Source organism: Nannospalax galili, unplaced genomic scaffold (assembly GCF_000622305.1).
Source record: "Nannospalax galili isolate Female #2095 unplaced genomic scaffold, S.galili_v1.0 scaffold204, whole genome shotgun sequence".
NCBI classification, from domain to species: Eukaryota; Metazoa; Chordata; class Mammalia; order Rodentia; family Spalacidae; genus Nannospalax; species Nannospalax galili.
In genome coordinates this window covers 562,308-577,534 of record NW_008350959.1, presented here as the reverse complement: position 1 = coordinate 577,534, position 15,227 = coordinate 562,308, and the positions used below count along the sequence as shown (strand labels likewise).

The following is a 15,227-nucleotide window of genomic DNA, read 5'->3' as shown; positions in this document are numbered from 1 at the left end:
TTTATTATTTTTATTTTATGTGTATGAGTATATTGACTGCAATGTATGTAAGTGCAATCATGTCGTGCAATGCCAGAGGAGGACAGAAAAAGGTGTCAGATCCCTGGAACTGGAGTTACAGACAGTTGTTAGTTGTCATGTGGGTGCTGGGAATCGAACCCGGGTCTTCTGCAAGAGCAGCCAGTGCTTTTAACTACTGAGCCATCTCTCTGGTCATTTGTCCTTTTTTTCATGATGGATATGTGGATTCAACTTTCTGTGTATTAAAGTAGCAGGAATCATTTCTGCATTCCATAAGAGTCCAGTTGACTCATTTGGGCAGTGATTGTGAGAGTTGGGCTTCATTTTCTATTCCATTGACCATTACTGCAGCAGGAACTGGACATGACTGAACACTGACTCACTTGGAAAAGGTGATTTTATTGTTGTTAATATTTTCTGCAGTTCTGTGTCCCGTGCTTGGATGCTTGTATAAAAGTTGTTATTGTGAGGCTGGAGAGATGGCTCAGCAGTTAAGAACATTGGCTGTTCTTGCAGAAAACCCAGGTTCAAATCTCAGCACCCATATGGCAGCTAACAACCATCCATAACTCCAGAAATCAGAACACTGTGGTTCTTCCAGACATTGTAAAGGAGGGAAAGGTACAAGGTCTCCATGTATGAGGAAGGTGGAGTTCAGGGAAGGTTTTTCCATTTGTCTTGTTTTTTTAGCGTTAGAGAAATTTGACTATAAACATCAACAAGGAGCAAACCCATGGAAAGAAATGAAAGTCTGAAAGAAAGGAAAGCCATTGGGTAGAGGAAGGTAGAGATCAGATAGAGACACTGATCTGGTGACGGTATAATAAGAACACTTTCCACCAGGATGGGCAGTCAGAGAGACTAGGTGATGGTGGAAGGAAAGCTGGAGAGGTGGCAATTCAAGCCTGGTGCCTTCTATTTTTTTTTTGAATCTTTTTTCTAATGTATATTTTTATTGAATTTTGTGCATTTCATACAATAAATCTTAATCGTATTTAGGTCCCCTCTCCCAACCTCCCCCCACAAGATTTCATGCATTCTGTCATATATGTTAAGGCCTAACAAGTCAAGTTTGTATACCCAGGTGTCCCTCAGTGCAAGTTCTTTCACTGGAGTCTAGTCAGCCTATCTACAGGCACTTCCTTAAAGAAGATCAACTCTCCCTTATCCAGCAGCAACCAGCTGCCAATAGTTCCTTGACTAAGGTTGGGGTCTGCTGCCTATTTCTCCAGTTCTATGCTGGTTTTTATCTGAGTCTGCATGGGTCTTGTGCATGCTAACACATTGCTGTAAGTTCATATGAGCACGTTCCTAGAGGCCCGGAAGACTGTTTCCTTATGTTCCTGCACCATCCCTGGCTCTTACAGCCTTCTATTGTCTTGGTGCAACAGCAGCTAGTTAGGGGCAGAGAACAGAGAGGCAGACAGACAGGCAGAGCCCTCAACAGCCACTGAAAGGAAGACAGAAGACCTGGACTGCAGTAAGGAACGCCGAATTCTACTGATACACTGCAGGTCCAAGAGTCTGTTTTGAGTTTTTTCCCTTATTTTAACCCCCATTCAAGAAAAGGGAAGGGGCTTTATGGGAAATTATTTGGCCTTTTGTGTATTTGAGGAAAGAGCATTATGAACCTATTTCATATCTGCATTTCTGCTGAGGTAATCCTTTACTGAGCCTTAATCATGTTGCAGGAAGTTTAGATAAAAGGGGACAAGTCAAACAACAGAAACTGTCAGCCAAGTAGATACCTGAGGAAGCCCCCATCCGCAAGTGTGTTCCCTTGACTTTTAAGGTAGCTCGTGAAATGTGCAGCCTCTCTAAGATAGATGTGCTTTTTATATATACAATCCTTTATGTGCACCTGATAGTCCCTTATGACATTTAAAGGTGTGTCAGTTATGAAAAAGGTAAGCAAGATAGCTTTTTTAGAGAAACACCCATGGCCATAAAATATTAACTTAGTGGGAGGAGCTGAAGTCTGCTGGAATGTGGGTGTAGCAGCTTCAGCTGGATGCTGGCAAAGCTTAAGTCTTATAACATCTCTAGTTCACTACGTAGAAAACTATAGATTCTTGGAGAGTTGAATAGTTTTGGCTCTATTTTTTCTCTATCTTGTGTTTAAGTGAGATAGTTAATGGCCATCAAGTTGACAATGTTATAAGGAGGTCTCCTCACAGCCATTGAGCCCCATGTGTGCCACCTGGCTCCACTATTGCCTCACAGGACTGTCCCACAGGGCTCAAGCAAAGATCCACCTGCTGCATGGAGCCTGTGTACCCACTCCAGCTTAGAGAGGCCACATTGCTTTGCACATTTGTCTCCTCTGACCAGAGCTTATTGTGAATCTGTGGAGTCCAGGTAGGCCTTAAACAATTACCTTAGAAATATGCCTTTGCCTGAGGAAGTGTGACATTAAATAACCACAGGTTGAGAGAAGCAGAGGACATGGCTGAAAAATAAAACCTTTTGAGGGGGGCTTGGGAGATGGTAAAGTGCCTGATGTGCAAGCGAGGACCTGAGTTTAGATTCCTAGCACCCACACAAAAAGCCACATGCCTATTCCGGCAGGGGGAGAAGCAGAGACAGGACAATCCCTGGAACTTGCTAGCCATTGGGGTCAGACAATCAGTGAGTTCCAGGCTCAGCAAGAGATCCTGTTCAAAAAATAAGATGGAAGATTAAAGAAGACACCCAGCACTAATCACTGGCCTCAATGCACACACATGCTACTTGCACGCACGCACACACACACACGCACAGCACATAAGCATATACACACAAATGAAAAAAGAGAAAAGCTCCCCTTGTCACCCCACCCCGTACTCTTCGAATGAAGCATCCTACATTTCCACGATGCATTGGGCTACACCGATTCACAATAAGCCCTGATCAGAGGCACGACACATGCATGAGATGGGTACTGAAGTGTGGTAAGAACTAGACAAGATCCCGAGAGGCCTTATGACTTGTCCAAGGTCACACGGCAGGTAAAGGTGGAATGAGACCTTCACACAACCCCAGAGCCCTTCACATACCCCTCATGCCTTTCAGCTTCTCCACATGTGTGGTGGAGACAAATGTGCAAAAGAATGTGACCTCCCTAAGCTGGAGTGGATACAGAGGTTCCATGTAGCAGGTGGAGCTTTGCCTGAGCCCCGTAGGACAGTCCTGTGAAGCAATAGTGGAGCTAGGTGGCATGAATGGGGCTTGAGGACTCTGAGACCTCTTTATAACGTTATCAGCCTTATCAATGTGTCTTGGGCCTACTCAGCCATGGTGTGTCTGGCCTGACCCTTCCCTTCACTAGTGTGTGTGCCCTGAAGTACTACCCTGGTCCGTGTCCATAAAGCCAGCAGCCTTTTGTGAAGATTTCAGGGTCCTGGGGTGTGAGCACTGGTTATTTTACCTCTTTAAATCCTTCATGGTACTTATGGTTAGGTAGGGCTTTGCGTCATTGGAGCCTGTTGAAACTGCTGTTAAGTGATTGGTTTCCAATCTGCGCATGGGATTGCCAATCCAGCAGCCTGGTGCTGAACAGCATATGAAATCACTTTCTGGGGCTGAATGGAGTGAGCTCCTCTTATTCAAACCCAGGGGAAACTGTGAAGGAAAAACGGACTCCAGAATAAGGACTAATTAATTTCAGGAATTGGAGACTGGGTGTGTGGATAGGAAGAGAACATTGGAGAACAAGTCCCTGAGTCAGTTCTGAGGGTGTATTCTTCCGGAAGTGAAGAGGGTGCACACAGACGTGTGTGGTCTACTTGAGATGTGGAGAAGGAAAGCAGCAAGAAAACACTGATTGGTGGAGCCGTGCCTTGTCCACAGGCTGCAGCAGGCTCTTTGCTTTGGGCCTTTGCCAGGGAAGCTGAGGAAGGCAGGGTGCTGCGGGGTCATCTGGCTCCAGGTGCGACTCTGCGGCTCTGGAATTCTGACTCTAATCAAGCCAAAGCTCGTCTTTCAATGAACGGTTCCCTCCTCCAGGCCTGATGAGACTTCTACAGGAGAAGACTTTACTGACAAGCTCTTTTACACATCGTCACTAAACTGTTCTAATACGAACGAGGAGCCGGAACACTGGTAATGCTTCTGAATTGCCGTGAAGTAATTAAAAACACCTATGCCAGCGTGGTGTGCGTTCCTCACATGGGCACAACAGGTTTCCCACAAGTTCCTTTTCAGAACCGGAAGTGCATAGCCAGCTTTGGCTCTTCTTCACATAGATGAAAGATGAAGCTATTGACTGACATTCTCTTTATCTGTTACACATATGATGACATTCCTCAAGAGACTTTCTTTCCGCAATTTTTTTTTTCCAAATCCTGTTTACAGCCCTCAAACACTCAAGGTAACAACTAATTTGAGGTTATGTGTCATGGCCACCTCTGGAGGGCTCCAGAACATTTGGCAAATGCCGCTGGACACACTTATACACAGCAGAAGAAAGACAGAGCTGTATGTATTTGGAAGGCGATGGCCCCAGAGGAACCATCAAGAATAAAGAGCTCGGTGGTGCCTTAAGAAAGAGCTCCTCAGTGCTGCTGTAATTTGAAAGGAATTTCTCTCCTGCACAAAAACAACTATGTAATAAGTTTGGATTTTCTGGAATTGGACCCTTTCTAGCAATAATTATGAAGATGAATTTTTACATGCTTCTACTGCTGTTTTCTGTCTGTGCTACTCCTGGCCACAAGTACACATGAGGGTACGATGAGCACATACCATCTGCCAACACCAGGGCTGTCAGCACAGAAGTTAGTCTTAGTTCCAGGAGGGTAAACCAAGGCACAGAGGGCAGAAGCTTCCCAGAGACGAAACGTGTTAAGGCTTCGCATGAACAGGTGATTTGGGGACCATCACAGGAACCATCAGTCTGGTATACCCATTTCAGAGAGGAGCAATCAAGGCAAGGGGACAGAAAGACTCTGCAAGAAGGAACTCCTTCACTCAGACAAATACATCACAGTATTGTACTTTTGGCCAAAGCTATCTGGTCCTAAGTATCAGAAAACAGGGCAAGAACTCCAGGGGAGACAAGGCTGCTGTAGGCTCCAGAAGCACTATGACTGCTGGTGGTCCACACAGCAGAGGGAACCTTGCATATTTAAGGATGGAAATATGTCTTGCTGGTGAACATTCCAAAGAGGAGAAAAGTCCCGTTTTCTGTGCAAAGCTTATACCCTCCATGTACGAGTGTGCTGTACACGGAGTGCATCTGATTTGTTCCAGACAGAGGAAGTTTTCACCCAGTCTTACAGTGGCAAGGTGTGGACTGAAATGAAGCCTTGGGTGTGTGAACTGGGAGATAAAGTGATGATAGGGCCTTGCTGAGGGTTATGGCCCAGCCTTGATCTCTGTGGGCTGGCAGACTCTATTTACTTATGCCCCACACTAACCCCAGGGTACTAGGGTCACACTATCACTCAAGACTCCCTTGGTATATCACCACAGCCAGTGCAGGGCAGCACCTCTCCAGATCACACCCCAATCCACAAATGAATGAATATAATGCACATTGTAGCCTCTTCCTCACCATCTCCTAGTAAGCATTGTTATATGTCAACACATTCTGAGTCTTGTGGTGGAGACAAAATCGTTACCATGCTCCCATGAGAAGACATGACACATAGCATAGCTCTCCAGATGAGAAGGAACAAAAGTCTTGATCCTGCTAAGTACTTTGGGCCATAAATAAGGCCAGAATTGAAGTGAGGGGTGACATGGCCATGAACACAACACATACACACAAGAGACCCATCCTCTAACCCCAGCCAATGACTCCATCATGCCATAAGCTACCATTTATGAGTTTTACACTCCAGGCTGCAATAAGAAACACCATCTTTACCACCATTTGTTGAGACCACCAGAATCCCTAGCAAGGGCAAAGACAGGGTACCTAAAAGTCTACAACTTTCCCAAAGCCTGTGACTTATGTTGTCTGAACTGTCACCTCATGTCTTAACATTGGGTAGTGCTCGCAGCCCAGGTTTGCATTGATTCTAATGCAGACTTACAGCCATATAAAATAGGAACTTGGTAGGGGGAGATGGCTTCTGGAAAATGCAGCTATGAATAGCCATCCAGAACTCCATAAGCAATCCCTAAAAAGCCCATTTTATTCATCAAGATGAACCTGTGTGAGTCATTCTATAAGTAGCCAATGCCATTCCAGTTTGGAGGTAGGTGGCAGCTTCACATCTTGCCAGGGAAGTCACACACTCACACTTCACACAAAGACCAAAAGAAGAGCATGGCCTGATTTTTAAACTAATTGATTAGAAATACTCTATAAAGGAGGAATTCCTTCTCTTTAATCCATAGAAAAACTAAACCTAGGCAGGAAAGAAGAGCTCCTGGCCCTTAGCTCCATCCAGAGCTCCCCAAAGTAGATTTTCAAGCCTAAGGTAAACCTCAAGGGCAGTATTGCCCCCAAGGAATGGATCCTTACAGAGGCTAGAGTGTGTTAGGAAGATAAGTATCCCAAAAGGAAGCTCTGTACAATACCCCCATCTGTCTATCAGTGTTTCACCTGTCATGAGCTTCTACCATACCAGCATTTCACAGATCCACTAAAGCATACGTCACCTTGAGCCCTTGGTAAGGTATGATACACAAAGTATGTACTGGGGACTGCACTGGTATCCCCAAATCATCACCAAATGTCTAAAAACACGGCCAATGCTGTCCACTCTGATGTCCCAGTGCTCTGATGGTCCTAACTCCTGCCCCCAGCCCCAGATTCATAGACCTTGGACATGAAGGAAAGAAGTGGAAATGACTTGAGGATGAATTAAATCAAGAAGTTACATCTCACTGTAACTGTCCTAGTTTACTCACAGCAGTGGTTCAGAAGAGATGTTGACAGAGAACTGAACTTTAGAACCGTGCATCCCCAAAAGCTCCAGCCTATAAATGAGACAACAGTCATGGACACAAGAGGGCTTAAAGAGTGGAAATCTCTAGATTGGTGATTAATGAAATCAGGTTTTCCATTTTAACAAATTGACTCATGAACTTCAGTTGCAGAGGAGAACAGAAAAAAAATTGTTTTAGTTAACTTCCAAAACTATTCTGAGTATTTACTTGTTTGCCCAAGTGAGTTTCTACTTTCCTTCTCTGGAGAAGACGTTCCTGACCGTTTTAATACAATTTTTGAAAATGGCATAGTCTACAGGCAATAAAAAGACATGGGGTTCTTTGATAGAACTACAAGACAAAGAAGGAAGTTTCATGTGGAAATGGGAAAGATGTGGCAGAAGTGAAAGATGAACAGCAATTTGCCAACAGAGAGAAGGGATAACAGTCCAGGGCAAGAGGCAGGACATGAAAAGGCACGGTACACGCAGAGCATCTTGAACGTTAGAAGAATGTGGGAACTGTGCTGGGGCTGGGCCTGGCACCTAGGACACAGATGGCTTAGAGAGCTGGAGAACTCTTTAGGAAAGACCTTGGATGCCTTTCCAATAACTCGAACTTTTCTTGAAGACTGCCAATGAAGTTTCAAAGCTCTGTAATGTTTATTTACTTCGTGTGCTTTAGAAAGAAAACCCCAGGGGAAAAATGGAAAAAATGCATTGAAATATCCAAGACCTGGGATAAGGCTAGCTGATCATACAGCTGTGGTAAAAGGCCATGGAGCTGAGCCATGGCCAAGGCCAGAATGGAGAGACATTTCTGAGATGTAATGGCTAAGGTTAGTAACTTAGCTGGATGTGTGGGTGGGAAGAAAGAGCTGATAACAGCCCTCAGAGCTCTAATTGGGTGGAGGCCACTGCACTGAGCACTGCAGGGATGAACCAGGCAAGATGGCTTTGGTAACAGTAGCTCATAATGCAGACGAGAAGCTGTACTTGCTTTGCGTTCAGACACTTTCTCCAAGAAACTCCTAGACAGGGCCCACGAACAACCTTCCCTACTTAGAGATCTATTTCAGAGCAAAGAACGTGAAACATCTCTCACTTAGTGGTTTTGATAAGTGTTCAACATGAGCTGATCATGTTCAGGGGTCTTAGCAAAGGATGAGAAAGGTCTAGAAAAATCACACAATAAGATCAGATAAAGGTAAGGAAAAGAAACTTCCCACATTCTCATCAGAGTCGATATCTAGACGGCAACTTCCACATTCTCACCAGAGTTGATATCTAGAAGGCCAGGTATACACACAGTTCTCATCTGTGGGATTGTTTGGTTTTAGGGATTATTCTTTTCCTGAATCTGAGCAGTATCAATGTATAAAATATCCACACCCATGGCTTTGATTGGACCAGAAGTTATCACAAATCATGTGGGGTTTGCTGAAATACGTTTAACAGGTGATGAGTCAGATCACCTCCTTGTCTGAGTGCCTTGCTAACCAGGCAGCTACATCGAAAGGCTTCCGGGGACTTGGGTTGCTGTGTAGATATAGGAAAGGGCGATAAATCGATAACTCCACCTGAGCACACCTCTTTTGAGTAAAGCTGGTCAGGTACAAATAGGAAAGGGTTGCAAGTCTACAGCCATGCCTGCCTGCTCCTCCCTCTACCACACTTGAGGACATGAAGTTCACAGTAAGTCATATTTTCCTTTTAAATTTAGTATCATATAATTGGAAACTGTTGCTATTCTGGGGTAAGAGGATCTGATTCTTATGGCACTATTACCATAATGGAAAACTTTGAAAATAATTCCCTCTTTTCTTTTCATGGAATCATGGCCTTCATAAATATGTCCATAAAGAAGGATGATTACACTGTGATTAGGCAGCTGTTGGAGTATCTTTCACGAAGCTATTTGTAGTAAAATTACCTTCCATGTCACCTAATTCAGGTTTCTGCTCAGGACAAGCAGTCCCTGAGCTCTAGAAAGTGCCTGATCTTTCCCATGACTTCCCCCTCTTACTAAGTCCTGAGTATGCTTCTGTTAGACTGGAATGTTATTATCAAAACCATTCTTTCACATTCTTTGCTGTGAAATGGACCTGCAAAAAGGAAAGGTCGTCCTTGGGCCCTGTCCAGGCATTTCTTTGGGAAAGTGCCTGAGCATGAAGCCCGAGCAGTTATAGGATGCAGAAAGGCTGGATTTAGATAAACATTTTTATATTCCAGCATACTCTGTAGGCTCTGCTTTATTATAGGGTTACAAATGTAAACTATGACCTAGAAATATCTCCTTCAGAACAATGAGGTTGGATAAAGGCAGGGAGCACCCAGCTCAGGGCAGCTCGGACTCCACCTAGTTCTGAGTGGACAGGGCTGCCCTTTGGCTAAGCCACCTTAAATCCTTAGCAGTCTCTTCCTTTGTATGAGATAACATCACTCAAAAATTTCTTTCATGTCTGACTTTTTAAGACACAAACTTCAACTTTTAAAGGCTGAAAATAAAAACAAGAAACACAATCTAATAAGAAAAATGACACGAGTATTCTTTCTGTTAGGAGGAAGCATCCCAGACCAAAGAGAAAGTAGTTTTTATATGTGATTTCTTTCAGAGCTTTCATAACAATTTTATACTATGTGTACATTAATTTCAAATTTTGTTCATCAATTTTTCAGTGTCTATATTCAAAATTCTAAAACTATAACTATAATTACAATGAACCAACAATTCTACATTACCATTAAAACTTTCTACTGTTAAAAATATTGGGTTAAAGAAGAAAACACAGATCGTTCAACGCTTTGGTAAAATTAATAACCATGTTTAAGGAGCCTGGACGAAGGAGAGGGTGCTACTCAGCAAGCTGTGTAATAGGCTGTGGTTTCTGTGCTTTCAGATGATCGTCGTTGGCCTGCTTGGGCTCTTCATAGCTCCTGGTTTTGCTAACTATGTAAGTCTCATTTTAAAACATTTGTTGCCAAATGCATTTGCAAAGAAATGTGATCCTCAATCAATCTTCATTTCTTATGCACTTTAGAATAACTACGTCAATGATGACCACAACGTGGCTGTAAGCGGGCAGCAGTCAGTGAGCATCAACAACCAACACAACGTGGCCAATGTGGATAATAACAACGGCTGGGACTCCTGGAATGCCCTCTGGGACTATGAAAATGTAGGTAGTCACAGCAGCTTTTATGAGGCAAAGATACAGTATACCCATCACCACAGAAAATCCAAAGTGATTTCTAACTGCACATAAGCATAATGGATACCAAAGTGCCTGTTTCATTCAACCAGTTCTACGTCCCACATATAACTACTACTAACAAATGTTGCACAATTGGCTAAAATTCAAATCAATGAACAATAAGGATAAAGTACATTCAAAGGCAAATATGAGCATCCTTTGGTCTTTTCTGCAGAGAGCCATGGAAAAGCAAAGGATCTAATATTTCATCTATAATTCAAAAGGACCAAATGAATTACAGATGAGAGAAGGAAAAACAAAGCAACACTTGACCCCCCCTTGCAGTGACTAGTTTTGTACTTAACCAACTTAGCACTTTTTTAGGACTCAAAGTACTGTTTCAATTTTATCTAATCAATTAGAAAACTAATTCCTGTCTGTGTGCCTCCTTGAAATGTTGAGGATCAAAGGATACTAAAATGTGACAGCTTAAAAAGTTTATTTCAGCAAAACAGAAACAGAGAGCACACTAGCAGCAAAGTAGAATAGAGGCCAAGGTGATGAGTTAGGGTCTTACCTCTGACCTCCAAGAGCTTGCAAGCTGTCCCATACATGTTAGCCACAGACATGACTAGGGACAGCCAGAGCCAGTGTGCTTATCCCAGCTCACTGTGATCCTGGAGTTCCATCCCCTCAGCTGGTAGATCCGATTTGTGATAGGAAAAGCCTCCCAGGGATCACACAGCTCACCACCTGCTGTATTCTTTAACAGAGCTTTGCCGCAACCAGACTGTTCTCCAAGAAGTCATGCATTGTGCACAAAATGAACAGGGATGTCATGCCCTCCCTTCAAGACCTTGATGTATTAGTCAAGGAGGAAAAGGTAAAGATAAGCCTTGTAATTTGGGGTGAGAGCAGAGCCTTCAGTAAATAATGAAGTCAGGGCCGGGCTGCACATGCCTCTTATCCCAGCAGAGGCAGGCAGATCTGAGTTTGAAGCCAGCCTGATCTGCACAGTGAGTTCCAGGCCAGCCAGGACTACATAGCGAGATCCATCTCTAATAATGATGATGGTGATGATGATAATGATGATGATGAAAAAGTCACACTAATTCAGTTCCCTCTTCAGTACAGTATGCCAGCATACCTGCATGGTAAATAGCATAAAGTAGGAGGAGTGACAGGTGACTACCTGAGCGGGGCAACATCCACCACATCAGAGGTTGTGGCTCACATTTGCCTACACAGAGCTGAGCAGAAAGAACACTGACTATCCTGACTGGAGAGGTACAAAGCTCTGGTCACCTCAGTGCAAACCCTCAGTACTTCAAGGATATTCTCCTGAGATAGCTGGTCAGGATCATCAGAATTAGCAAACAAAAATAGAGGATATCTAGTTATTTGGGGATTTCATTTTTTAAACATGTCTTATGCAATATTTAAGATAATCTTAAGACCAAAGATGAGTTGCTGCTTACTGGAAATTCAGATGTAACCAAGTGTCCTTTGTCTTCTGTCAACCACAGCTTCAGTAGATGGAAAGGGAATCCATGATTTTCACCAAAAACAATTGCCTGAGTTCATGTTTTCATAATTGATAAATGGATACCTATCACTGACAAGATAGAGAAAACAAATGAGATACACTCTTGAAAGCTATCACATAGCCCAACCTGAAGAATCCAAGATGGCCAGATAAGGTCCACGTTTCAGAATAAATTTAGCCTCAGACTTCTGTTTTTATGAACCGCTGAGGTTTCAAATCCCTTGGGACACTTAGAAGCACTGAGACATTCAGAGCTACAAATGGCTTGGTTAGGGGAAAATATGGTAGCTAAGAAATCCCCCTACTGTCCCCATGCTCCTTCAGATCAATAACCCCCTGGGCTTGGTATTCATTCCTTTTCTTTCTTTCCTCTTCACACTGGGCTTCAGGGTAAAGAGCCTGGAGGACCACCCCGCAAGGAGTTGACGTACTCCATCAACCCTACCAAAGTGGAAGACCTGAATCAGTTTGGAACAAAGATTGCTGGCATGTGCCAGGGGATCCCAACCTATGTGGCTGAGGAGGTTCCAGGTGAGTACCTCCAAGTTAGTGCTGGCAGAGCTGGCAGAGCTGGCAGACTCTCTGAACATGACCGTAGATGGCACCGATCCTGTGGGTTGGTCATCAGTGCTAACCCTTTGTGCTTACTCTACAGTTGTCCATGCGCCTTAGTGCTTACTCCACAGTTGTTCTTGCTCCTTAGTGCTTATGCCACAGTTGTCCATGCTCCCACTGTGTAAGCTCTTTACTCCTCGTGTCAATCTTAATAGAATCTACAGGCTCTACTGTTAGTCTTGTTTTATGAATGAAGAAATGGAGCCACAGAAAAGGTCACAAAGCCTTTGCTTGGGTCAATGCAAATATTTTGGCTCAGGGTCTGTGCTCTTAAGCTCCATAGAATACTACCTTTCTTGGGTAGGTGTGATCTAGAGCAGACTCCAGGCAGGTTCAAAAGAAAGCATGAATGGCCAAATGAAAGGAGAGCGCCAATAAAATCAGTTGACTTTCCATAACTCGAACACTTAATTTATTGGCAGAGAGAGGGTGGGGCTTGAAATTAGTGCATTCTTAGGATGGTATGAGATACCTCCCTCACCCTCTGGAAAGAATCCATGAACACTTGCTGATCCAGACTTCTTTTCTTTTTACAAGAACCAAACCAGCCTCTTTACTCAAAAAAGTGCTACACAGCCAACATTCTCTGGATTCTGAGGATGTCCTTCTGTGGGACATCAGTGGAAACATTTTAGAAGCAACGATGGATTCAGTCATCAGAGAAATAAAACATGGGCTCTAATCACTTTTATCTCTTCATTGTGGAAACGTTTTCTGTGACTTGTGTTTGGCTTAAGATTCAATGAATACATTTGGCACAAAATAGTTGTATTGACATTCCTTATGACTTTATCCAGATGCAGTGTGGCATGCATTAATCTACCCATCAGCCTGTATTCAAGACCTGCCCCCTGTAAAGAACCCCTCAGGTACTTCAGGAGTTACACACTGCAGCCTGGGAAGGGTTCTGAGACTGCATCACTGCTCTCTCAAGACCAGTGTACAAAATGACACTTCAGACCAGCAAGGATAAAAACTCACTCTAAGTAGTCATAGGCAGAAAGGTGTTTACTACAAAGATCCAGGGTATCCAATAAACCAAGGAGGAGAAGCTGAATATCAAAGGCTAGACTTCTGCTGACACCAAGAACCCGAGACCACCTCTCTCTCCCCAGAGCAACATGTCGCCTGCTCTGTAAACTCTGCTTCCTTTGTTAATCTTGAAGATGATCTTGCTTTTCTCGTGGAGCAGGACAACTGGTCCAGAATGTCTGCCTCATCCCTTACCTAGTTACTATTTCAGGATAAAATTAGGATCATTGGGAAGATAAAAATTCTGAGTATATACACTTGTCAAAATAAACAAAGAAAAATTTGCAAGAACAACAAGAAAAAGTAAACAATTTCACTATCCTACTTGAAGATTCTAACACATAATCTTTCAGTAACTTAAAGATGAAGCAATCATTTTAATGAGCATCTACAGAACATCACAAAATGCGTATTCTCCTTACACACATGGAACTTACATAAATGTTGATTGCATGCTGAGGCATAAATGCATAAATCAAATCTCAAGATTTGACTGTCATCATATATAACACATTTTTCTGGCCTCAATTTAGTTAGGACAATAAATACTCCCCCCAAATGTAACAATATAATTTAATTTGTCTTTAAGTTATGTAGCATATTTATAAATAGAACAAGAACTAAAGAAAATTTTTAAAACATTTTATTATTTTTTATTTTATGTGTACTACTGTATTACCTGTATGTGTGTAAATGCACCTGTGTCATGCAAATACCCAAGGAGGTCAGAAGAGGATCAGATAGATCCCTTGGAACTGGAGTTACAGATGATTATTAGCTATTATGGGTGCTGGGATATGAACCCAGGTTCTCTGCAAGAGTAGCCAGTGCTCTTAACCACTGAGCCATCTCTCCAGTCCCATAAAGAAAAGTTTTTAAAAAGCCCAGGCCCAGATAGATTCATAGTAGAATTCTACCAGACATTCAAAGATGATATATAATCAATACTACTTAAATTATTTAAAAATATAGATACAGAGGGAGAGCTCCCAAACTCTTTCTATGAAGCCAGCATCACTCTAATACCAAAACCAGGTAAAGGCACAACAGAAAAGAAAGCTATAGGCCCACAGCCTTAATGAACATAGACGCAAAAATTCTCAACAAAATACTCGCAAATCACAGGCACATATTAAAAAATATCATCCACCATGACCAAGTCTGTTTTATTACAGAGATGCAGGGATGATTCAATATGCATAAGTCAATAAATGGACCCCACAAAAATCACATGGTCATCTCAATAGATGCAGAAAAGACCTTTGACAAATCCAGTATGTATCTATGTTAAAATTCCTAGAGAGAACTGAACTGGAGGGAACATCTCTCAACATAATTAAAGCCATATACAACAAACCCACAGCCAACATCATTCTAAATGGAGAAAAACTGGAAGCATTCCCATTAAAATTAGGAACAAGACAAAGCCATCCTCTATCTCCAGTCCTCTTGAACATAGTGCTTGAAACTCTTGCAAGAGCAATAAGACAAGAGAAGGAAATTAAAGGAGTGCTAGCTGGAAAAGAAGTCAAATTGTCCTTATTTGCAGATGATATAATATGCAAGAGATTACAAAAATTCCATCAGAAAATTTTTATAAATGATCAACACTTTCAGCAAGGTGGTAGGTTACAAAATCAATCTACAAAAATCAGTAGCCTTTCTATATACCAATAACAAGCAATCTGAGAATGTATTAATGAAAACCCTCCCATTCACAACAGCCTCAAAAAATATCTAGGAATAAATCTAAACAAAGACATTAAAGATGCACACAGAAAGCCACAACTGGCCAGTATAAAGAATAAGAGACTGCAGAGAGTGTGTACCTACCTAGGACTCCTAAATTAAACCTCACCCACCCATGGCTCAGGGGCCATTTCAGACGAGGGAGTGGAAAGATTTTAAGAAGACAAAGTCTTCCAGGCTTCGGAGAACTTGTTCATATGAACTTACAGCAAT

The 15,227-nt window shown here is 42.6% G+C and overlaps 1 protein-coding gene across 1 annotated transcript; it reads left to right on the top strand.

Annotated features, from left to right (window-relative positions):
• Window positions 1–8,543: 8,543 nt before the first annotated feature.
• Window positions 8,544–12,868, top strand: LOC103746010 (gastrokine-1). The gene is made up of 6 exons (XM_008848068.2): window positions 8,544–8,573; window positions 9,779–9,832; window positions 9,920–10,057; window positions 10,845–10,955; window positions 12,008–12,149; window positions 12,771–12,868. The coding sequence occupies exons 1-6, from the start codon at window positions 8,562–8,564 to the stop codon at window positions 12,866–12,868; spliced, it is 555 nt and encodes a 184-aa protein (XP_008846290.1). The 5' UTR covers window positions 8,544–8,561.
• The last annotated feature ends 2,359 nt before the right edge of the window (window positions 12,869–15,227 follow it).